This window comes from Budorcas taxicolor, chromosome 6 (genome assembly GCF_023091745.1).
Source record: "Budorcas taxicolor isolate Tak-1 chromosome 6, Takin1.1, whole genome shotgun sequence".
NCBI lineage: Eukaryota > Metazoa > Chordata > Mammalia > Artiodactyla > Bovidae > Budorcas > Budorcas taxicolor.
In genome coordinates this window covers 67,562,437-67,588,489 of record NC_068915.1, presented here as the reverse complement: position 1 = coordinate 67,588,489, position 26,053 = coordinate 67,562,437, and the positions used below count along the sequence as shown (strand labels likewise).

Sequence of the window (26,053 nt, the reverse complement as noted above, 5' to 3'; positions counted from 1 at the left end):
GTGCTGGAGTGCGGTGCCATTGCCTTCTCTGGCTACTTGCTCTAGATCATTGCAAATCCAGGTCGTCTATAAACAGTAGCAGTAGACTGTATGACATGCTGTTTGATTTACTCAACTACTATCCTTTCTAACTGCAAAAGCACATTTTAAGTGAGTGTGAGTAAAACTTACTATCAAATTAAAAACCAAGGGAATCACATCTGTTCTCTGTTTTCAGAAAAAGAGGGCCCCTTTGGAACCATGAGGATGTTTCTGCCAAGAATCCTAGCATAAAGAGTGCTGAGCAGTTGACTACATTTCTGAAACATGTGGTTTCTGTTTTTAAGCAGTCAAGCTCAGGTATCTTTTAATAAATGTCTCAGATAATATTTACTTTCAAGTAGATCTTTTACTGTGATGTCAAAACTTCTGATGATGTTCAGCAAAAAATTGACAGTTGACATGTCTAAATTCAAAAGTCATAGACAGGTTTTCTTTTTTAACTTATTAGTGGTAACAGATTTGTTTTGGTTGAAGAAAAATTACTACTTGAAAATAAGACTGCTACTTTGGGGACTTCCCAGGTGGTCCAGTGATTAAGACTTTGCCATCCAATGCTGGAGATGTGGGTTTGATCCCTGGTCAGGGAGCTAAGATTTCACATGCCTTGTGGCCAAAAAAGCAAAGCATAAAAACAGGAGCAATACTGTAACAAATTCAATAAAGACTTTAAAAGTGGTACATACCAAATAGATCTTTGAAAAAAAGAATGCCACTTTGACGTTCTTTGTTTGACATATGATAGTATAATAAAATTATAACATGATTGTTCATCATGAAACAATTATTTTGAAGGAACATATATAGAGATGACAAACTGTACTGGTTTGGGCTTCTGTGATCGAAAATTGAACACATCCTGAAAATCACAGTAAAACGTGTCTGAAATGGTGGTTCTTAGCTAGGGGGTGATTCTTGTTGGGACATTTTTCTTGCAATTAGGGGGTGGGAAGTCAGTGATTAGTTGCTACTGGTGTCAAGTTGTCAAGAGGCTGGAGATACCATTACACAACTACACAGCACAGGACAGCCCTCAAAACAGAGTTATGTTGTCAAAATGACAATAGAGGTGACGTTGAGAGACCTTATCCTCAAGGATTACTTCCCTGGAGATTATGATGAAGAGTCATCTAAAGTTCAAATAGAATTGTATGAAAAGGAGAAGCATTGACTTGGAAAATGTTAGCAAATGTTAATGCCTTGTTTGCCAGGTACTATGCTGGCACTGAATTTAATATTTGGTTCCTAGCTTCTGACCATCACCCCTATATATATCCTGAAAAGCAGGAAGCACTTACTCGTTTCCTTTGTTTTCACAGAAGGAATTCACTTGGAACATCATCTTAGTGAGGTTGCTCTGCAGACAGCACTTTCTTGTTCTTCTCGACACTATGCTGGGAGATCCTTTCAGATTTTCAGGGCCCTAAAGCAGCCTCTCTCTGCAACTACACTTTCTGATGTTCTCTCCAGACTTGTAGAAACTGTAGGGGATCCAGGAGAAGACGCACAGGTAGTTCTTTCACTTCTTTCAGCAGGTGTTGAGCAGTTCCTTATTGTCAAGGACCTGTTTCCAAATGTGAATCACGGCAGGTATGACATTCAAGTGAATGTCATAGAGAATTATGATGTCAGATGCTAAGAAGCAGAGAACTAAAAACAAAGTTAGATAATTCATCTTTGATTGAATTAGGTGGTACCTATAAAGATTGAATTAAGTGGTGCCTATAAAAACAGCTTTATGCACACACACCTGGATATTCTGTGATGACTACAAGGTAAAAGAGGAATTTAAAGTTAGATGTAAAGTAAAACACTGAAATTCATTTTTTAAGATAAATTACATGAAATACTGCAGTAGGGAACTTAACATAGGTCTGTAAAGACCCATGATGTTATTTAACGCTGTTTTAGATACTGAGGATATAGTAGTGGACACCACAGAGTTCTTAGCATGGAGCTTACATTTCACTGGGGAAACAAACCTTTTAATCCATCAATAATGTATAATACAATTTTACTTAATGGTGAATGCTATGAAAATAATAAGGTAGGGTGACAGTTTAAACAATGATAGGGGAGAGGGGTATTTTTTTGTTTTTATATAACCATCTAGAAGATGAGTTCTGAACACATGTGTAAATGAATAAGTGAGCCCTGTGATGATCTGGGACAGAGAGCAGAGGGAAATAGGATTAACAAGTGCAAAGGCCCTGAGGCAGAAGCAGTGGGCTCTTCGGAGGAAAAGCAAACAGTCCAGAGTGGCTACCGTGTATGGGATGGGGACTCCAGAGGCAGGCAGGCAGCAGGCCCAGATCACATGAGGCCTGGGGAGGTTCTGGCGAGAGGTGGGGTTTTGCTCTGAATTGATGGGAAACTACACATAGTTTTAAAAGGAGGAGGATGGGTGTGATTTGCTTTTTTAAAAATTCACACTGTGGGTGGCTTTGTGGCATCCTTAGCAAGGCAAAAGAGGTCAGTTAAGAGGCTATTTATAAGCGCCCAGGCCAAAACGGTGATAGCTGGATTAAAGGAAGCTATGGAAGTAGAGAAGTCAGATACAGGATGTATTTTTAAAGTAGTATTTTCAAGACTTGCTGATGGATTCAGTTTAGACGTGAGAGAAAGAAATAAGGATGTCTCCTAGATTTCTGGCCCCAGCAACTTTGGGTGGGTTGTGTTGCCATTATAATCAATGTATACCATTAGTTTGCTACGTTTTCATCCATCCGCAAGATCATGTTGCTCAAGAGTTTAATTATTTTGTAATATTAATGTGGAACTTGTTCTATTTTAAAATCTCGTCAGGACGTGCATTACAGTTTCATTCAGAACATAATTAATTAAAATCTGCCCCTTTTTTCTAGGGATTTGTGATTGAGCTGCTTCTCACGTTGGAATCTGCAATTGATACTTTAGCTGAAACCATGAAGCATTATGATCTTCTGTCTGCCCTTTCTCAGTAAGAATTGATAAGCCAGGCAACCAGTGGATTTGTATACAAAACTTCAGTAGCTAAATAGGCACAGTATTATATTGTTCTAATATTGGTAGTGAGAGGAATACCCCCAAATTCAGATGAATTGCCAGTGGGAAAATGAGCCTTAGACAGTGAGGATGGGTGAAAGGTCTCAGGGCTAGTAAGTGGCAATACTGTTCCTCTTTCATCTGTCCAGAGACCTTCATGCTGTGCTTCTAGGCTTCAGCCCCAGTAACAGGCTCTGTTCCCAGCACACTCAACAACCCATTGTCCCCCCCAGCAGGCCAGGCTCCTCAGGACTCACACTTGCCACCTATTGGTCCTTCTCCCTGGACCAGCCTCTCTTCAGACTCTCTCCTCTTTGTAAATCCCAAATTGATTTATCCTTCAAATCCCACCTCCATACCCCTCTCCTAGTTAAGCATTTCTAACTGCGACCAGGGGAGTGTTAAGCATTGTATCCTCTGGATTCTCACAGTATTCTCTTAATGTTTTAATAACAGCAACTAGCAGGCTGTAATTTTCATGGACTTCAGTATTCCTGGCATTTTGCATACCACTGGCACATGTAGAAAATATTCTGTAATTATTTTTTAATCAATGATAATTAGATGTGAGGGAGAAGGAGAAATCAAAATTAAGTTTTTGAGCTTGGTTCTTTTGGAAAGAGTGTGAATTGACAGAAATAGGGACATCAGGACTGTTGAGTCTGCAGATGAGACAAACGAGGCCTGGGCTTCGGATATAATGTTCACCAAATCCCAGACCTGAAAATTATCAGCCGTCACTATAGCAGCATTTTCACTTCAAACCTCATCCAACTCAGGGGAAATAATCAGTTACAGTAGAAAAGATACTGTTGTACATTTTTTATTAATAGAGAAGAAAGAACTGAAATTGGTTTCAGCAAAGTCAGATAAGCTTTTTTTTTACTATTTTAATTTTATTGGAGTAGAGTTGATTTACAGTGTTGTGTTAGTTTCAGGTATAAAGTCAGATATACTTTAAAAATGACTGTTCCTGGTAACAGTTATTGTTTTTCAGTTGTTTTAAGAGTACAGTTAATGTAGCAAAAGAAGCAGTTGTGCGTGGATTCATCTTTTTTCTCTTTTTTTTTTTCTTTCAAGAACCTCATACCACGATCCTATAATGGGAAACAAGTATGCAGCTAACAGGAAAAGCACTGGACAACTCAATCTGAGCACAAGTCCCATTAATAGTAGCAGTTATCTGGGATACAACAGTAATACAAGAAGTAACTCTTTGAGGTTAAGTTTAATTGGTGACCGGAGAGGGGACCGGCGGCGGAGTAACACACTGGATATAATGGACGGACGGATCAACCACAGCAGTAGCTTAGCGAGGACTCGAAGCCTTTCCTCCCTGCGAGAGAAGGCGGTGTACGATGTGCAGCCCCCTACTGAGCCCGCCAACTTGATGGCCACCATTTTTTGGATAGCAGCCTCTTTGTTAGAATCAGATTATGAATATGAATACCTCCTGGCTCTCAGGCTTCTCAACAAACTGCTGATCCACCTGCCTTTGGATAAATCAGAGAGTCGAGAGAAGATTGAAAACGTACAAAGCAAACTGAAGTGGAATAACTTCCCAGGCCTCCAGCAGCTCTTCCTTAAGGGTTTTACCTCAGTATCCACACAGGAAATGACAGTGCACCTCCTGAGTAAACTCATTTCTGTCTCCAAACACACGTTGGTGGATCCTTCCCAGTTGTCAGGTGATGTGAATAGAATTGCACCAACTTTTTTTTTTTTTTTTTGCTTTTTTAATGTAGTGAAATGTAAACTAATCATTTGTTTTGAAATCTACTAATTTCTGCTTTTCCACAGAGTTTTCTTAATATGTGAGGTAGCATAAATTTTTTGGTAAAAGCAAAAAAACACATTTTTTTTTTAGAAGATCAAGTACCCCAGGAAATAAAAAGAAAATGGTTTCTGTGAACCAATGTAAAAACAAAATAAAAACCTTTAATTTTTAAAGTAATGTGCAATAAAATTGGTTATTGTTTGCTTTTTTTTTTGATAGGCTTTCCTCTTAACATCCTTTGCTTATTGCCTCACTTAATCCAGCATTTTGACAGCCCAACTCAGTTTTGCAAAGAAACAGCTAGTCGAATAGCAAAGGTAAGCAAATGTTACGCTGAATGATAACACTGGAGGGAAGTTTCTCTAGAGTCTATCTTAAGGGGGGAATCTCTTCAGAATCCTTTACTGTCACTTCTTATGTGAATTTTGCATCTAAATTTTTATTTTTATGCATATATGAAGGAGTAATATAGTAGTGATGTAAATTACAATTGCTCAAATGACAGTGAATAAAATTACTTGTTTAGAGTAACTGTCCTCTGAGTCTTGAGTCTTTTTCTGCTCCGTTTCCCTACTTTATCCTCTCCCTGTCAGTTTCCAAGTCATTCATTTATTCACTACCAGATATGTACTGAGCACTGGATAAGGTGCTGAAATACAGTGATTATCAAAGTAGATAGAACCTTTAGCCCCCTGGGGCCTAGACTTCGAGGTGTGATTACCTAGAATCTGGTGACTTTGCAATGAAAGTGAAACTCTTAGCCGCTCAGTTGTGTCCAGCTCATTGTGACCATGTGGACTGTAGCCCGCCAGGCTCCTCTGTCCATGGGATTCTCCATGCAAATATTCTAGGGACACATAAACCAAAATCTGCCTCGAGGAATTCATATCTAAGCTGACTTTGAAGGTTGAATAGGAATGACCAAAATAAGATCCCTGGATGAGAAACAGAAGCAGGGCAAAGGGTAGAAATTTTCCAAGCAGGAGAAATCACATGTGCAGAGTCCCTGAGGAAGAAGAGGGCATAATATATTTTTTGATTCTGAAAGTTATTTTTGTTTGCCTTTTAACATTCTCTTCATCTTCTCTCTGCTCCCTTCATTCTTTTTTCTTTACTTTTTTGACTCTTTACTTCCCATCATGCATTTCTTAAACAAGTATGTAGCTGTTTTTAAATCGCCTCTGGACAAACTGTGTATAAAAAATTTTATAGCTCAATCAAATTGTAAAAGAAAATTATTTTTAATTTTATATACTTAGTAATTTCCTCTTAAGAACAAGAAAGAAATCACAACTACTTTGCCTTCTGTTTAAACTTAATTCCGAACTAAATTTATGTATTTATTTATTTTGTTACATTGAGTCTTGGAAAAAAGACTTTTCAAGCTGAAAATACAAGTAGTTATAAGAAGGAGTTATATGAATTTACCAGTAATACATATACAACAGGAAATTAGGTGTACTGAGGAAGTGACTCAATAGTAATATAAGTAAAATAACCTGGTTAAATCACTGGGGAAAAATCAGAGAAGTCTGCAACAGAAGGGAACAAGCACGTAAAATTCTCTGGAAGAGCTTTTTATATAAGCAGCTTTTTTCAAACCTGAGATTCAGGTAGCAGATAGCACATCAATAAATGGAAAGAGCAAGCTTCTAGAAAGCTAAACAAACACCTCTCCCTGGCCCACATCTCAATGTCGGTAAGTGCAGATTTATCTCTGGGTACCAATGGAGTGAAAAAATACTACCAACCCAGTTATCACATACATAGCTACAAGAGTAAGAACAATAGATGTGGAGAAATTCTTAACCATTTTAAAAGCATGTGTTTAAAAAGAAGAGTCATCATTATAGTTAATGGAAATACATCTTAGTTGTGAAAATGATGGTTTGCACTAAAAAACCTAACGTGTATTTGCATTAATGAGGTCTAAAAGTGATTTTAAATTTTTACTAAAATGACTTTCATTTTAATATTCTGTTAACATACCATTAGGAAAATGTAAACAAAAGGGTTTTTTTTTTCCTACATGAGGGGTAAGAAAGAAAATATAAGGAAAAAACTATCGGCTTATTTGGGGATTTTAAGAAAATGAAAAGCATAAATTCCCTGATAAGGGAAGTAGAAACATTTGAGATTGGCAGCTGAAATGTGATGAGTAATTTGCTTAGTGCTGGGGCAGGTGAGAAGCAGTGTGGCCAGAAGACCATGGAAGCCCCTTGAGCTCCAAGCCTCTGCTGTCATGACCGAGGCAAAGCACAGGAATGTCCCAACTATCTTTTGTTTTTAAGAAATCAATTATATGGCTTTCTGTGAGTCATAAACTGCTGTGAAGTCTGTTTTCTTCCTGTTGAGTGGCACACAAAGGTTCCCTCTGTGGGCTTTCAGCAACCTGCAGGATGTGGACTAAATTGATGCCTTAATCATTCTCTCACTTCAACTGTTGAGAGTGATTTTCCGTCATTATGTGCTTCCTCATTATGCAAATATCACTGCGGCTGCTGTTTGTGCCCATGGAGAGCACAGCATTTCAAAATGAGGCAATACTTGGAACAAATATTGTCCTTTTTAGCTATTCATTATGGCAAAAATAGCATGCTAAAAAAGTTTTGTTATAAAACATAACTCTTTGTGGCTCATAATTTAACCTGGTAATTCCAGAATTCCAAAATTAAGCTGGTCTTGCTTTACTATAAAATTGCACGGCCTACACTCCAAAGAATGTCTTCCTTTTCAAAAGCTAGGTTTTAAAAAATCATTCTTTCAAAAAAATATCCTTTAAGAAGATAAGAATTCTATCAGAATGTCATTCTTCAAGCTAAGATTAAAGAATTCACCTCAAACTAAAAATTTTTGCTGAAGAGTAACAGATTATGAAATTATAAAGTTATATGGTTTTATAAAATAGTGTGAAAAATTACTATATTTTGAAATACAAGTAATTATATCTTGAAATATAAGTGAAATACAAGTTATTTTGAAATATCAACCAACTTTTTCTTTTTTCTTCCTGGTGTTTCTTTTATGAGTAAAAGGCTCATGCATGAAAACAACTGCTTTGAATGATTTTATAAAATAACTTCCAAGGTACTATGTTAAGTTTCTGCAGAGTCTTGCACACCTTCATATCTTGGGCTTATCCAGTGATATTGTCTGCATGATGAATAAGCATAAAAGTCAGTTACAGTCATCTGAAAGTTGAAAATTTATATATATTTTAAAAGGTAATACTCTAGTTTTATCAAATGCTTTAGGCAGTTTGTGAAAATAAGATGGAAGAATAAGGGAGGAAAATGAAAAAAAGGGGAACTACACTTACATCACGGCTATCCTTTCATGATAGCTGAGACTAACATGGCCCTTTTCCAGTTCTTCACTGTTCAGTTATCCTTGGAGGAGGTTAAGGAACATCCTCAGCAGTGACTCAGGGAACAGACAAGGAAGGTGCATTTGGCCCATTAGATTCTCCCAAACATTTGTGGATTCAGATACTGTAATACCATATCAAGCAAACTCTAAGAAAGTCAGTGTACTTTGTACCAGCCTATAAATGACTGGCCAAGGACCTTGAGAGCTTTAGCTGAACATTGGAGATGCAGGGCTCAAGCGTTTTATCAGCCCTCCAATTAAGTCCTTTTACTGTATCACACATGTTGAGGCTTCTGCAGCTGACTGCTTTGGTGACATACCCTAAACACCTTGAGATTAAAGCACTTCTTTGGCACAGCAACTCTGAACCTCCCTGAGGATTTCCTGGTTGAGTCTGCCTATTTAGTTTCTTGTACTTTGAAACTTATATGGATTTTATAAGATAAAACTCTTTTTACAAAATGATATGTAGGATTTACAAAAATGTTTAGGTTTTTACCAAATACATTTTTCTAGAATATTGGACTGAAAAGAAAGCTGTGTACTTAACACCCATGGAAGTGCTTGACATATTAACCATCTTTCCATATTATCTAAATCATTCCCTCAAGGATGCCTTGTGCTTTCTCCTTTTCTGTTTAACTTCTGTATTGAGATAAAATGCATTAATGCTTCAACATATATATCTAAATTATTTCATTAAATGAATACATTGAATAAAATTATGTTTAATGTCGTTAAGTAAATGAAATTTTTTTGTCGTTTTTTTAGGTTTGTGCAGAAGAAAAATGCCCAACACTTGTCAACCTGGCGCACATGATGAGCCTGTACAGTACACACACGTACTCCAGAGATTGTTCGAACTGGATCAACGTAGTGTGCAGATACCTGCACGACTCCTTCTCAGATACTACGTTTAGTCTTGTGACTTATCTTGCAGAGGTAAATTTACCCCCATAAAAGGATCTTTCAACTGGTCTGTGACAGAATTTTCAAGAGTATTTATTTCTAGAGCAGCACTAATACTAATTTTCAAATTTCATTTAAGGATGAATAGAGGTAACATCTTTTTTAAGAGGAAAAAACATATAGGTAATATTGTTCAAGTACAAATGAGGTGTTTTTTTTTTCATTTTCAATGTTTACTTCTTCATTCACTGTCTTTAAGTGGTATAAACTCAAAATAATGTAAACTTCAACTTTATTTAAAGTGGAAAATGGGTTTTTGAATGTATTTCTGCATTCACTGTCTTTAAATAACACAAAACTCAAAATAATATAAACCTCACCTTTATTAAAAATGGAAAATGGGTTTTTTTTTTCCATGGTCCTGATCCTAGGAAATGGTTATCATTTTTTGTTTCTGTAAATTAGCTCTTGGCTTTGAAATTCTTTCTAGAATAATAGTATAGCATATAAAGCCATTTCTGCTGGGCAAGTATTTATTCTGGTGATATGTTTACCTCCTAATCTAAAATATGATGGGGGGCCAGTAAATAGAATTTAAAACTAGTCCTAGAACAGCATAAAAAGTTAACACAGTTGACCTTGCACAGCACTGGAATTAAGGGTGCTAACTCTCCATACAGTCAGTTTCGAGTATATCGTAGTCAGCCCTCTACATCCGCGATCCAACCAACTGTGAGTCGTGTACTGCTGTGGTACTGAAAAAAATCTGCATATAAACAGACCCACACAGTTCAAGCCTGTATTATTCAAGGGTCGACTGTATTTATTTGTTGAAGAAGTAACTCTGTGCCTAGGAAAGTAAGTTACTGAGTAGAGAATACCAGAGACCTTCAAAAGGAAGAAATTCCTAGTCACTAAAAATGTCTGTCAGCAATAAAGTGATATCTTCCTTTTTAGAAAGTTGACCTCTAGAGATTAAACCTAACACACAAAAAGACTTAAATTATTTGTAACTCAATAAGCGTTTAAGTATTGCTTACAGCACTGTATAACTTATCCAAGTCACTGATGGTGCCCATCATAAAGTGCTCAAGATGGTGTGAATTTTTAAGGTATTGGTTTTGATAGGTTTACTCCCATCACCTTTATTTCAGTGAGCTGACAGAGTGAGCTGTCTGCCTGAGAGCTCCCTGACATGAATGAATGTGCATCACTAGGTTTATCTTATACCTGTACCTTTGGGACAAGAGCCAACATAAAGCCAGACCTAAGACCTAAGCTCCTTTGGGTTTAAGTGCCTTAATCCAGCTTTCACTTTTGTGCCACCATAAAGCCAAACACTAACACTTGGAGAAGAAAATGGCAACCCACTCCAGTATTCTTGCCTGGAGAATTGCAGGGACAGAGGAGCCTGGTGGGCTACAGTTCATGCGGTTGCAAAGAGTCGGCCACAACTGAGCACATCATCACAGAGTAACACTAGCTGTCCTCAAGACTGACCTGTGGGGTTCTAAGGTCTGACACTGGCGCAGTAGAGCCTTTTGGGTACACATATGGGCAATATATTTCCAGTCTGTAAAGAGAATGCTTTGCCCCAAATGTTACTCTTATTAGTATAAGTTATCCTTGTTCTATGATTATTAATGAATCTCAGATTATCACTAACAACAGTTCTAAAATTATTTACATGTATTTAAAATTACACAGATATAATTTTAATTGTCCCACAAACCCTAATAGGAAAATGGTATCACTTTTTATTTTAAAAATCAGGGCTCAGAGAGGTTAAGAAGCTTGTCCAAGATTACATGGGTAGTCATCAGCTGATGGGAATGGCTTGGGAATAGTTAGTTATTCTTTGGTAATGGTGGTAGAGCAGTTTTTAAATAAATGATGTTCAATTAAATTAGTTAAGGGTATGAAAGTAAACACTAAGGTTAAGAAAAAACAATCTACCTAATTCTCCTTTCTGAAGCAAGGACAAGTAACAATAATAGACATTACCTTTTACCTTCATTATTCTCTGGATTTCTGATAATCTGACCATAAACTCAGGTTAACTGTATTGTGGTTTTCAACATCAGTAATGTAAATACAATGGAATTTTCTTGAACCTGACTGAAATTTATTTTTAATATTACTTTTAGCTGCTAGAAAAAGGACTGTCTAGTATGCAGCAGTCATTACTACAGATCATCTACAGTCTTTTGAGTCACATTGACCTCTCCGCTGCCCCAGTAAAGCAGTTTAATCTGGAGATCATAAAGATTATTGGCAAATATGTACAGGTGAGTAGCTACAATTCTTGTGTATAGAAAGTGATCATCTCAAAAACAGTATATAAACATAAAAAATTGGAAACACCTTAAATGTCTTAAGAACAGGGGAAGTGGTTAGTTTATAAACCATGTTTTCAGGAATATTTATGAGATGGGAAAATGTTCTCAATGTGAATGACATAAAGCAGAATCTGAATGGTAGGATTCAACAAGCAAGTACATTTAGGCATTCTTTTACATTTAGAACACTACTACCAGTATAATTTACAGGAACATCCCTGAAGAGGCTTACCCGTTTTACAGTACCCAGAGCTCCTAATCTTTTCCATAAGAAAAAAAAAATGATTTCTATTTAATTTTATTAAAGATAAACTGTTTCTATAGTGATGTGCTTAAATTGTCACAATATCATTTGGACATTTCTATTATCACTAATATTTTGTGCTTTAGATGGCTTCATATCGAGATGTTATTAAAATAAATTGGAAAACTCAGGTCTGCTAAGGATTTTTTCACTTCCTTTTTTTAGTAATATTTTACCTGGTTCAGAACTGTTAACTATGAAACAATATGTATAATAAAAAGTTCAGGTGTGATTTTAGTACCACAAGTAAGAAAAAAAGTCATTTTTTTTTTACATGATTCTTTTCAGTAGGTGGTAAAAGAGAAATGTTCTAAGTTCTTAATTAGACATTGATTCCTCTCCACCTATACATCTGTCATGTAAATCATTCCTAAATTATACTGGTAGAAATATACAAAATGAAAAGCAGAACAATAACTCAGAAACACTGCCACCATATATGAGGGGGAAGGCTCACCCTATACAGGTCAGGAATCACTGAGAGGATTGTTTTAGCGCAGCACTTATGCTTATTATTTGGGGCTTGAGTCATTAAGAAATACCTAAATTTTAAAAATATTTTAATATTTTTATGTCTAAGAAATCTTATGCATTAAAAATGGTTTATCACTGAGGCTTAAAACATTTTAAGTTTAGAGTCTTAGGGCCATGTACTTCATTCATCTAGAAAGTTCACATACATACGACCCTTTGGCTTACCCCTACTGCCAGATCACTGTATTAGACTTTCTTAATGAATAACATTTATAAAGCACTTATTGAGAACAGTGCAAAATATCCTGAGTTGTTAGCATTATTATGCATATAATATCTTATAAATCTAACAGTAGAAATAATAACTTATTTTCTATCCTTGTGTAACTCAGACCCTCAGTTAAGGACCTCAGAGTAAAAATGAATAATTGACAAGGAATTTTTATAGAAATAATATTTTTACTGTCTACAGTGTAACTGAGCTTTTGTTCTTAGTTACATATGTATTTGTAACTTTTATATGTCTATTAATTTTTGAAACCAGAGTCCTTATTGGAAGGAAGCCCTTAACATCTTAAAACTGGTGGTGTCCCGCTCAGCCAGCCTTGTCGTGCCCAACGATATCCCCAAGACCTACGGAGGAGATATGGGCTCTCCTGAGATATCCTTCACTAAAATTTTTAATAATGTCTCTAAGGAGTTGCCTGGGAAGACCTTGGATTTTCATTTTGATATATCTGAGGTAAGATGCTCAGGTATTGGTAAAGGCACTGTATTAGAAATGTTCATTTGTTCATTCTGTCATTAATCAAGCACTGATTGAGCCCATACTCAGCGGGAGATGCTGTGACAGGTGCCCTGAAAACGAGGTGGGCAGGGGGAAAAGGCGTACTCTCAGCACGCCTGGAGCCTCTTGAGGAGATAGGCAAAGAAACACAGTGCTTTGGTTGCCAAGTAAGTTCAAAGTTTTATAGGACTACATAGCATGTCCATCTAACTTAATCTGACTAAATGGGAGCGTACATGGAAGTGTGGGCAGGGGAGATTAATCCCAGAAAAAAGCAGCACATGTGAATGAAGGCTTGTAAGTGTGAGGAAGCATGGTGCTCTGGAAAATTCTATTTAGCATGGCCTACCGTGAACGTGTAGCACAGAGGATAGAGTAGTGTGATGAGAGAGAAAGCTGAAGCCATAGGGGGCAGCACAATCATGAGGATATTGCCGGACGAGATGGTTATATCTTGAAGTAGTAGTGGCTTTTCAAGGATTTTTAGCTGGAGTAGAAAATACTAGGATTTGTGTTTTAGGGAGATCAGTCTGGGAACAGACCAGCAGGAATTGTTTAAGAGGGAAGTTATCAAGTATTTTGCAGGGTAGGGGGAGTTAAGAAAGATAGCAGTTGAAAATCTACTCACATTTTAATTGAAAAGGATAATACAGATTTTTTTTTAAATTTGCAGTTTAGTCTTGGTATTTGAGGGCTTCCCTGGTGGCTCAAGATGGTAAAGAATCCGCCTGCAGTGCAGGAGACCTGGGTTCGATCCTTGGGTCAGAAGTTCCCCTGGAGAAGGGGACGGTGGCCACCCATTCCGGTATTCTTGCCTGGAGAATCCCCGCGGACAGAGGAGCCTGGAGGGCTACAGTCTGTGGGCAAAGAGTCAGACATGACTGAGCGACTAAGCACAGCACAGCACTTGGTGTTGAATTTATCTGAAGCTGGTTGATTTATGTTTTTTTAAGATATAAAGTATTTTTGTTGCTAGTGTTTAGTTAATATCACCTGAGAATTCCTAACATGGAGTACACAGCATGGGAATATTATAGAGAAACTAGCTTTGCTATTCTTCTGAGTCAGAAATTGATAATGTAACAATTATTTTGTTTGAAGAATAATATGAATCCTCAGAACATTTGATATATATCAGATACTTAATTTCAATTTATTTCATCAAAAATTCCTAAGTACCTGCTATGTGTAGGCACTGAAGATATACTAGAGGAACAGCAATGAGTCTTGCTCAGTCTAGGGACTCCCATATAGCAATTGGAGACGGGCAAAGAAACAAATCAACATCATTGAGTAAGTGTCCAAGAGTAATTACCCAGACGTGGTGGTGGCATCAGCGTGGGCCTCCTTTGAAGTGTGGAGGCAGCGTTCAAAGTGCCTCAGGGTTTGCTTGGTGCGTGTTCCATGCAGAGGAGGGGATATGTGTCAACACAAAGGTCCATAAAGGTGCCATATCTTGAGAAACAAACTCAGCTTTGATCGAGTGCAAAGTTCAGAAGCGAGTGGTAGAAGTTGAAGTTGGGAACATAAGCAGGAACCAGATCATAAAGGGACTTGGATGACATGCAGATGAGCTTAAAATTATATTCAAGTGCAAATTTGAGACACTTCACAAAGCCAGGTAAGCACCGTTTTGGATTCATCATGGAATTTTACTGAAATAAATTTTGGAAATGTCATATATTAGATTTGCAATAAGACATGATATGATAGCTTTCACTTTGCAGTTGTTACTTATCTTGAATATTTGCAAAAGCACTTTTAGACACAGACTTAACAATTACATAAAAAACCGACAAAATATTGTGTGTGTTAGTTGCTCAGTCGTGTCCGACTCTGTGCCCCCAGGGACTGTAGCCTGCAAGGCTCCTCTGTCCATGGGATTTCCCAGGCAAGAATACTGGAGTGGGTTGCCATTTCCTTCTCCAGGGGATCTTCCCAACCCAGGGATCAAACCCAGGTCTCCTGCACTGCAGGCAGACTCTATACCGTCTGAGCTACTAGGGAAGTCTGACCAAACTGTTATCCAACATTAACTCTGAGTGGTGAGATGACAGGTGATTTTGTAAAATCATTTTTGTATCTCTGAGGTTTCAAAGAGGACATATTTTATAATCATGGGGGGAAAGATGTAGACAGTGGTTTTTAAAGACAACAGATCTATTTTTAAAGTAGGAATAAGTTCTCCAACAGTCTCCTCAGAGTCTTGTTTCCGATAAAGTGAAATCTTACTATTAAAAAAAAAAGTATCATTGTTACTTTTGATTTTTGTAGAATCTGCCTTTGCTAAGTAATCTTTCTCCTTATGCTGTTTTTTTTGATTGTTTGTAAAAAAATGTCATCACAGATACACTATTAACCCACTTATGTTGAACTGTGTGAGTGAAACACTGGCAATTTATTTCTTTGTAGACACCAATTATTGGAAATAAATATGGTGATCAGCACAGTGCAGCTGGTAGGAATGGGAAGCCCAAAGTGATCGCAGTGACGAGAAGCACTTCCTCCACTTCTTCCGGTTCTAACTCTAATGCCTTGGTGCCTGTTAGTTGGAAGAGGCCACAGTTATCACAGGTACATAAAAGTTCATAGAACAGATGAATCAATTTTATGGTATGTGTGAGAACTTGAGAATTTGCCTTATTTTCATCAGTAATCTTAACGTTTGCATTTTTTTCTTCCTCTTTAGCGAAGAACAAGAGAAAAGCTAATGAATGTGCTTTCTCTCTGTGGTCCAGAGTCTGGCCTTCCAAAGAATCCATCGGTGAGTAATCATGAAAACCTGTGTAAGGGTTTTGAAAAATCTTAGAAGTGTTAGTCCATGAAGAAACAGAAATTTTTGTGTCTCCTTGTTTGTCTCTTCTTAACGGTGTTGACTAAGAATGAAAACATTGTCACTTGCCTTTGTGACACTTGGCCACTGTGCTAATTCAGTATTCACACAGTTAGACATTTGCCCAAATTAAAACTCTGAGCTCACTGACAGAAGAGGCCTGCAGTGGCTCCTAGGGCACTGATGTCCCATATTCAGAGTGACAGAGCTAATGGACGGCCTGTTCTGTTTTGTTTTTGGCTGGGCGTCAGGTTGTATTTTCTTCTAACGAGGATTTGGAAGTTGGTGACCAACAAACTAGCCTCATTTCTGCAACAGACGACATAATTCAAGAGGAAGAAGTAGCTGTGGAAGATAATAGCAGCGAACAACAGTTTGGCGTATTTAAGGATTTTGACTTTTTAGATGTTGAGTTGGAAGATGCAGAGGTAAGGATATGGGCTTTCATAATATTTATAGAATAGCTACAGCTACATGAGAATGAAGGATTTAACCACAGGATTAAATAAGGATAATCTTTCCTTTTTTGGGGCAGTGTAACGTCGAAAGGTACAAATCTAAGTTGGGAACTAAAGATGATTAGTACAGTTAGTCAATAGCAGAATAAGTCTGAAATAAAAGGAACATCTAATTTTTTCCATCTTTATCTTTCAAAATATAGAGTAAAAATGGATTTTTTTCAAAAGCATTTTTTAATTGAGGGCGTGCTTAGACTTAAGTGTTTGCATAAGCCACACAAATTAATATGCAGCAGAAGAGTAAAAGTTTCATTTAAATCTATCAGACAACTTTGAAGAGGGTGGCCCTGAAACCAGATTGATGATTAAGGTGGCTTTGGCGCTCTCAAACACTTTCCTGTGACTGAGATTCTACCCAGGACATTACCCACCACTTTCTTCTTCAGGGTGGAGCCAGCTCTCTCAAATGCCTCATTTCGTTCAATACCAAGGACTTGCTCCTTAAAACTGATTCAGTTTAGAGAAAATTGATAGCTGTGTCAGTTTAGATGCTTCCTAAGTGGAAAGTCCAACTCAAAAGGTGAATTTACTTGCTTACAGAACTGGGCTAGCCCAGAGTCAGAGCTTATTAGGCAAAGCTCAGTGGAGTTCCTGGCTGTTTCTTTGCATTCTCTAAGCTCTGCCTTTCTCTGCAAGTCGGCTTCACCTCATGTGATCTTGGTTATGTCCATACGTGGCAGTGTTCAGAGAAAGTGAGGGTCACTTCCATAAAGGCTCTCAGGAAAGTGAAGAAGTTAACTCTCCTAAGGTTTTCAGCACACTTCTTTTCACACCTCATTTGGCCCAAACTGAGACATTTGCCAATCTCTAAAAAAAATCAATGAGCAATAAGCTTGCCCATCGCCCTGGTTGTGTCAGGCTGTTCGGGACCTATTCCCATAGCTGACATTAGTCCCGTAAGCCACAAACTCCTAAATCTGAAACGTGTACATCAAACAGATCACAGAAATGTTCCTCCTAAAATTGTTATAAATGTCTGTCTTCAAGAGCTCCAAAGGCCTTACTGTCAAGTATCCACACCATGTCATGCTACACCTCTGTCCAAGGATGTTCAAGTCACTCGTATAACTCATGCGCATCCATCAGTCCCCTTTGAAGGGATGTTTCCTTTGACTCAAATAGGTGAGGTGGAGGAGTGAACTGTACAGCTTCCACCACGTTACACCATTACTTTTGATAGGAAACCAGTGTATGGAGGTCTTCCTGTATGCTTCAGCTACTACCACTCCCCTCCTCTCCCCCGCCACCCCGAGGATGTGAGGATATGACCACGGTGCCTCAGGGTCCAGCAGATGCCCTCACACTGGCTCAGGGGTGGCCACTGTTCACCACGTACGTATTCCCAGACGCAGCTGGACAGGTTCTCGGAGCCCAGGAACACATATTATTCAGTGTCATAGGGCAGTGGATTTTAGCCTTTTTTAAAAAACTATAGCCATTGCTAATACATCACATATCACATCTCAGTAGACACACCTTTAAAAGTTTAAAGAATATGCACCCTTACTCTATGTACACTAATATTTTCTATTCAATTTTTTTTTTTCCCAAAAAGAGCAGGTCATCACCCTCCAAAACTGCTGTCACTCCCACAGTTTAAAAAACATCGAAAGTTATAGGAACTAGGAAAAACCTACACAATTAAGCAAGGAAGTGTGATTGGTTCAAGGGACCTGCTGCCCTACCTCACAGGCATAAGCCAATTTTAAAGTCTTTTGCAGTTATTTGCTTTTTTCAGTTCAGAATTTAGAAGCTCTAAAGGTAGGCTGTTGACATTTTTGTAATGGTCAGGTTCTTTCTTTTTGTTGACCTTTTTTTTTTTTTTAAAGATCATTATAATTGCTTTCAAGTTTATCTAGTACTCTGAAATGTTCCTAGTAATAAATATGGCTTTTGAATAGAACCCTAGAATGAATTAAAAATGCTTTTGTCTTTTATTTAAGTCACAGTAATTTGAGGTGATATTAACTTAGGTCTCATAATTAGGCCAAATCAAATGATAAGAGATTTTCTAAAAACCTAGTCTTGCTTTGAACATGGTAACAGTAAATACTTTGCTACAAAATAAACTTAACTGCTAATGAAACTTCTAAAATCTTCCCCAGCCTTGAAAGCCAACAGCGTGTATTCATTCATTCACTAAATGCATATTGAGGGCTGTTGCCACAGCCCTGGTTTTGTTATCACTTTTGCATAGTTGATTTCCATTGTATGTTTCATTTGAAATGAGTATTCCTCTGCTTTATTTAAGAAAAAAAAGATCTGAAAACCTCTATCCTTGACAATCCCTCTTGATAAAGGAAGACACATAAGTCAGATTTTGTTAGCCAACTCACTGTAATTTGTCAGATGTCTGACGCAGGATACAGCATGCTTGGGGCTGGTGCATGGGGATGACCCACAGAGATGTTATGGGGAGGGAGGTGGGAGGGGGGTTCATGTTTGGGAACACATGTAAGAATTAAAGATTTTAAAATTTAAAATAAATAAATAAATAAATAAAATAAATAAATAAAACATATTGCAGTATAAAAAAAAAAAGAAAGAGTATAAGAATTATATCCTTATCAAAGGAGGATCAGCTTGGAATAACAGAAACGTAACTTAGATAAATCCATAAGTGGGGCAAAGCAGAAACTTGCTTATTTCCTATTGACCTTTTGAAGTTGACCTAGGTTATGTTTTGATAACTATGATCTTGATTTTAAACTCCTCTTTAGCAAAAAATTACCACTGGATTTAGCTAGAACCATGCTACAGTCTAAAATAATTGTTGAACCTGTATGTTGTCAACTGAATGTGGGTATTTTAAGTTGGTTTTGCATTGTATCCAGTATTAACTCTATGTAAATTTTAAAGATTTCCTGAAGTTTGTGTTGCCAGAGTGTATCATAGAAATGTTGTTTTAAGTGTCTGTCTCTTTTTCCACGATATATTCTGCATAAAAAAATAATGTGAATCACGTGTTGACTTCCTGCACAAAGCTTCATCCAGAGCTTGAATCAGTCTTTGGGTTTGAGAAATCACCAAGCATTTTTTCCCCACGAGTGTAGTGTATATTTACACGTGTGTCTTCGTTCTTTCTAATTCTGTGTGTTTTCCTTTTTGCTATCCAGGAGCTGCAGGTAAGTTGCAGCCTGGCGTTCTGGATTATTTATTTGTTGTCATCTGTGAATGTATTTGTCTTCTTTGTGGTCTCATTTGTGTTTGTGTATTAGAGTAGAAATGGCCTAGGTAGTTGATTTAGTTGGTCCCCACTAGATAGAAAGTCAAGAGAATCCTATTCAGTTAAAACAGGTCATCGACCACATACTTTGATCTCTTTAAATATTGTAATATTGAGTGATGTTTTAAAAGTTTCAAAAAATTGAAGGGCTGATTGAATCTCTGCTTATGACGATACACTGAGTATTTTTCATCTGGGTATATGTTCTCCTAGTGTATTACCTTCCCTATATTTATAAGCTTGTGTTTGAGTCTTAGAAATGACGCCTTGCTTTTCCAGGGTGAGAGTATGGACAACTTCAACTGGGGAGTCCGCAGGCGCTCACTGGACAGCATTGACAAAGGGGACACACCGTCCCTCCAGGAGTACCAGTGCTCCAGCAGCACCCCCAGCCTGAACCTGACAAACCAGGAGGACACAGACGAGTCCTCGGAAGAGGAAGCGGCGCTCACGGCAAGCCAGATACTCTCACGCACGCAGATGGTACACTTAGCTTTTTATACAGTGACAGCTGGTCTCCTCTTTGTCTTCACTTCCCACTTAGTAATTACCATTGCTCGATATTCTGATTTTCATTTCACTGTGGGTAAAATGCACATGCTGAAATGAAAACACAACGCTGTAGCAGCAATGGAGTGTTCCATTATTCATGATGGAACTAAACATTTGATCTGTGCACCCCTTGGGCTTTCCAGGTGGCACAGTGGTAAAAGAATCCACCTGCCAATGCAGGAGATGCAAGAGACTCGGGTTTGACCCTCAGGTCGGGAAGATCTCCTGGAGGGGGCAGTGGCAACCCACTCCAGTATTCTGGCCTGGAACATTCCATGGACAGAGGAGCCTGGTGGGCTCTAGACTATGGGGTCACAGAGTCAGACACGATTGAGCACAGACAGCACCTCTGAGCTGATGAGACCTATTTTCTGTTGCTTCTCTCCTAGTCACAGTGAGCTATGCTGGGCACTTTTCGAGGCCTTCACCCTGAATGATACATTTTGGTATCAGTGCAAACACCAGCACTGCTTAATTCTCCACCTGCTTTTCTTTCCTTGTCAGTGTGGAAAGAGAGAGCACAACTTTGCTCCCTTTGCAAGATCAAGTCAGTTATATGGAGGTTCTGACTTACATTCCAAGGGTGAGTGGCAGAGATTCACAGAGAGACAAGAAAATGAAGGCTATAAGCATGGTCTGTCTGTTCCGAATACTGAGTGAGGGGAAAGCTGAACTTGCAGTGGCAGTAGGTTGGAACTTGAAGATGGCAGAACAAGGAGAGAGCAAGGGTGTGGATTAGCCACCGTGGCCCATGTGATGAGGAATCAGCTGGGGAAGACCAGGTGCAGCCACAGCTACAGTGCTCTTATATGAGGGCCTTTTGTCACGCCCCTGTTGAGTTTGGCCCATTTGCACACACTCAGTCTGCTGGTAAAGTGCTGGTAGTGCTGTTGAATGGCCAGGCTGAGCTGGGCTTTAGACAACGCGTACAGTTGTCGGTTTGTGGCAGGCTTCTTGTCACCTGTCCTGTTTTGGCATCTCACCATCATGCCAATATGTCTTTCCCTAACTCCCTGTCACGTATCAAGTGATAAGCTGTTGCTGACAAAGTAGCAGTAGTTACCACTTGCTGAGCTTTGGAGATACACCAGGCCCTGGTCACGGTGTTTTACATGGATTAGTCACTACCTCTCCCCTCAACTATGTGAGGTAAGCGCAGTGATTGCAGCTCTGTAGACTAAGTGACTTGTCCCAGGACACACAGCCTGTAAGTGCATTTGAGCAGGGCAGTCTGGATGCCACCTAAGGCTTGCTCCTCCTCAGGACTGTGTGCATTTAAAGGAACGGTGAGTTGCTGGCAGCAGTGACTCACTGAATGGGGGTCAGACCGGAGGCTCAGAGACTAGCATCGTGCCACCAAACCACTGTGTAACTGTGGTCATTACCTATCTTTACCTATCCTTTAAAACAGGACTCCTGGCAGCACCTGCCTCAGGGGGATTTCATGGGGAAGTCAGTATAGTAAGTGCTGAACAAAGTGTAGCTTCCCTGAGAGCCTTGGGGCAGAACTGTCTCTTCATAAGGCCGACCCTAGTCCTAGCGGTATGCATGCACGCTAAGTCACTTCAGTCATGTCCGACTCTTTGCGATCACATGGACTGTCGCCCGCCTGGCTCCTCTGTCCATGGGATTCTCCAGGCAAGAATACTGGACTGGGTTGCCATGCCCTTCTCCAGGGGATCTTTCTGACCCAGGGATAGAACCTGCATCTCTTATGTCTCCTGCACTGGCAGGCATGTTCCTTACTAGCAGCACCTGGGAAGCCCTGTTATAGTGGTAGTGAAATTGAGAAAGAATTTGAAGCTACTTCCTCCTCATAGGGGGAAAAAATTAGCTTCTGCTTTTATCTACTTGAAATCATGAGCTTGATTTTTCTTATGTTAAATATTGATCCATGAAAAATGTATAGCCCTGCTTAAAAGAAGAAAAATTGTAGTGTTTTCTCTGTTCTAATTGATTACTGCTAGTTTTCAAAGAACATAAACCCACTAATGCTGGCCTGCCATTTCAGCTTCATTGTCCTAACTCTTTTTGTCTTATTGAAGTTCTGTGGTATTGATTGGTGCCTCAGTAAGTTAATGGCCAGTTCATTCTTAAGCACCTGCCTCCAGTTAACACTGCTTCTTGAGAATCCACTGAGTGCTTGGTGCCAAAGCCAAGGGAGGCAAAAAAAGCCCCTGCATTCGCGAATCCTTAGGCCAGCTGAAAACGTAAGACATTACCGTAAAAATAAGAATTTTAGATGAAGATTAACATGGTCACATAGAGCTCTTCCATTTTGGTGGTTTCTATTCAGCAAAATTTAATCCGTGTTAATGGAGACTTCATTTCTACTGATGAACTAGCTGCCTGTATTAATCGCACCAGTTCTGATACAGACTGAAATAAGGGGGAAAGGTGGTCTTAGGAAGTCAAAGAAGCTCTTTATAACTATGGCCTCAGAATATCTTATGACACAGGTTTCTTGTAGCCTTAGTGACCATCTCCAACTCCTAAACAAGTTTCCTTATTTTACTGTCTCTCCTTCAGTTAAATAACGATTCTGCTGCAGACGAAACCCTGCAGGACCATTCTGATTTACTTCTTCAGTCTCAAGATTCCACTGGCAGCCTCTCCACAGAAGAAGTTCTGCAAATCAGAGATGAGACCCCCAGTTTGGAAGCTTCTCTAGATAAGGCTAACAGCCAGCTGCCTGAGGTGGGGAGTCACGGGGGCTGGTGCATGGCCAATCTGGGCTCTTTTTAGCAATCTGTGATACCCCTTGCTTTTCTTTCAAAGGAGTTTTCATCTGATATGCTAATTATTTGATTTGTTTGCAATATTTCTAACCTGTTGGTTAAGTGATTTAGTCCAAGTGCAATAGTCAAATCTGATCACTGAAGAAAAAAAAAAAGTGATGGATTAAGGAAATGACCTACAGGTTAAAAATAACCCTAAGTGTTTTTAATGAGCATCTCCTGCTGCAGAACGTGATTAGGTTAATATACCGGCGCTTCTCCGGGGATGGGAGCATCTTCTCGGGTGCTGAAGGACCGCTTTTGTTTTTTTCTTCTCTTTTTGCTTTGTATTTGGGTTTGGTTTTTTTGTGTGTGTGTGATTGGTGCTGTAATTGGGATGAAAACCTCAGGCCAGCTGTGTTAGCGATTGGTTAAATGAAACCTTTTAGAAAGACTGTGGAACTACCAGTGTTATGTTTTTTGGAAAGGCCTGTGAGAAGTAAGCCAGATTCCAAGCTAATGACCAAAAATAAGTGAGTATTCGTTTTCTTAGTTGCCTTTTTAAGACTACTGTAGATATCTCTTTAAAAAACTGTAATTGCTATAGCTCTTTCATATGTGCTGTTGTGCCCTGGTATCAGGAAAATACTACACTTTTTTTCAGTGTCAACCAAATTAATATAGTTATCAGAGCAAGACCAGTCTAATTATTAGATCTTATTGTCTGAGTAAGGAGAAATCTCATGTTCTTATTACGCCAACAGTGTATCATACGTCTTTACAGTAAGCAGATGTATTTTGAAATGAAGGCTTTTAGGGGGTAGCTTTTTTAAATGTTCATATGACTATGGCTGAAGCTTAGATAACTCAACAAATATTCATTGAGATTTACTAGATGCTGGGCATTCCATTAGGTGCTGAAAAGATGAGTAAAGCATGACCTTGTCTTCAGAGTGTCCACTGGCTATTAAGGGAGACAGAAGGTTTTAAAAAAAAAAAGCACTGCAGGTCAGTATGAGAAACTCAGAAACAGACATGCTCAAGGCTTTGTGAAAACTCAGAGTGAGAACCAATCAGCTGTGCATTAGGGGTTACGTGGCGAAGAACAGGCTTTGTGACATTTGAGACACTGCAGGCAGAGGGACATGGCATAGAAAGACTCAGCCATGTGAAATAACATGGAATGTGCAGGCAGCAGCAGGAATCACTCTAGAGAAGGGGAGGAGCAACAGCGGCAGGAGGAAAGATGGATGGATCTAAGACACGCTGGGTTCCACTAAGGGCGGGCTTTATTTGAAATGATAGGAAGTCATAAATCTTCATTCTTTCCAAAGATGCCAGTTATGTGCCAAGCCCTGTCCCAGATACCTGGGTGGGAATACCCAGGGCACCCAAGCACTCAGTCATTTAAGCATATTTGTTTACTGGGCCCTGCCATGTGCCAGGCTCTGTCCTAGCCCTGGGCACACAGTGCTGTGACAGACAAAGGCTTCTGGTTTATGGAGCTTCATTTGAGCAGGAGAGACATAGTAAACAGGTAAAAACATAAAATATCAATGATATATCAGAAAGTGATCCCTTTTCTACCGTATTAAGAAGATCTAACGAGAATATGGACTTGGTGAGGGAGACACTTAGATAGGGTAGCATCTGGTGGAAACAAGTGATGAGAAGGAGCCAGTCATTGTAAGTGTGGAGAAAGGGAGTTCGGGGCCCAGGAAACAGGAGTGGAAAAGGCCCCCAGGTATCTGAAGAGCTAAAATGTCAGCCTGTGGGGCTGGAGTGCAGGGGACCTGAGAGAGTAGCATTGGGAGAGAAGAGCTAGAGGGGGCCAGGTGCTCACAAGGGTGATCGTAGAGGCCACACAGCGGGCAACAACTAGAAGATTATAAGCCCAAAGGGCATAATCTGATCGTGTCAATTTTTTTCAGTCTCGGCTTTTTTGTGGAAAAGTGAAAGTGTGTTCTCGTACCTGTTCCTCCTCCATGGAGCTTGCAGCCTGTCATCGGGCAAGGTTACAGTTTGACCGGTGTTTTAGTCTCTTACAGAGGTGTGGAGGGAGGGCTGGAGAAGGCGGAGATGAAGAGACACACCAGAAGCATATTAGGAGGAGATAAGGGGCCTTAAGTGACAGAGTGCGTGGACAGGAAGGTGTTTATGAAGGGAGCAGACTTCAGAACTGCACCTGAAGTAGACTGTATTCCTTTCAGTATGCGAAGGCTGTCACGTGAGCGTTAGCTACTCATTGATCATCTGAGCTGTTGTGTCCAGGATAGCTCATAGCATGTTATAAGTCAGCAGACATTCTCATTAGAAACAATGGAAAATAGCTTTTTAACAAAAGCAGTATGGTTAATGGTCCTGTGTTTTAACTATACAAATAGTTAACAAACAGGAAAATCTTTTAGTTTTGGTTACTAAAATAGCTGTATTCATAGTAAGTAAGTAAGCTACCTCCTGGAAGTCATTCATATTGATTGGAAATTCATATGTATTCCCATACATACTGGAAATTGTGTTATTTCAGATGAGTCATTCATTTATCCAACAGTATCTAATGGGCCTACTTCCAACGCACTACCAAGTTCCCAAGGACACTTTTTTTTAAATGAAGGAAAAACACTTTTTAAATTTACTATGTTTTTTCCTTTTACAATAGTGTGTTCCCTTATCACTGTAAACTTTGTAACACTGACAGAGGAGAATGGGGATATTTTTTGAAACATACTATTTCATTTAAAAATAATTCTGTTGACATAAAAATTCACCAGAAGAACAGTTGTCCACAAAACAATGATTCAGGTTTGTGTCTGTTGGATATGTTGGCCTAGTTTGTTTTTCCTGGTGTGACAAATAGTGTCACGTAACCCAAAATTGCCCCTTTAAAGAAAGTATAAAAGCACTAATAAAACCATACCCCTATTATATAAAGTTATATATGAATTACAGATACTATACATATCGCTATAAAGCAGTTTCTTAAGATGAGGAAAGCAGTTAACTTCACTGGATGAAATATTTTATGAACTAAAGAAAAAATTCCTAGAAATGTTTATTTGAATTTCTGCCCTTGAATTGTGTAATATTAGGACGCCATAATAAGCTAAAGCATTCTACCTCAAGACAGGAAACCTAGAGCTCAGGTTGCCCGCCTGTAATACGGGAGACCCAGGTTTGATCCCCAG

At 38.9% G+C, this 26,053-nt stretch overlaps 1 protein-coding gene across 1 annotated transcript in view; it reads left to right on the top strand.

Moving 5' to 3' along the window:
- FRYL (FRY like transcription coactivator) overlaps window positions 1-26,053 on the top strand; it is a 185,517-nt gene that overhangs the window by 141,744 nt on the left and 17,720 nt on the right. The window contains exons 42-54 of the mRNA XM_052641734.1: window positions 218-339; window positions 1,359-1,549; window positions 2,904-2,998; window positions 4,144-4,751; window positions 5,060-5,157; window positions 8,981-9,151; window positions 11,266-11,406; window positions 12,780-12,977; window positions 15,435-15,596; window positions 15,712-15,786; window positions 16,107-16,283; window positions 19,879-20,082; window positions 22,681-22,848. Of these exons, the coding sequence (XP_052497694.1) occupies window positions 218-339; window positions 1,359-1,549; window positions 2,904-2,998; window positions 4,144-4,751; window positions 5,060-5,157; window positions 8,981-9,151; window positions 11,266-11,406; window positions 12,780-12,977; window positions 15,435-15,596; window positions 15,712-15,786; window positions 16,107-16,283; window positions 19,879-20,082; window positions 22,681-22,848 (2,410 nt within the window). The remainder of the gene's footprint in view (window positions 1-217; window positions 340-1,358; window positions 1,550-2,903; window positions 2,999-4,143; window positions 4,752-5,059; window positions 5,158-8,980; window positions 9,152-11,265; window positions 11,407-12,779; window positions 12,978-15,434; window positions 15,597-15,711; window positions 15,787-16,106; window positions 16,284-19,878; window positions 20,083-22,680; window positions 22,849-26,053) is intronic.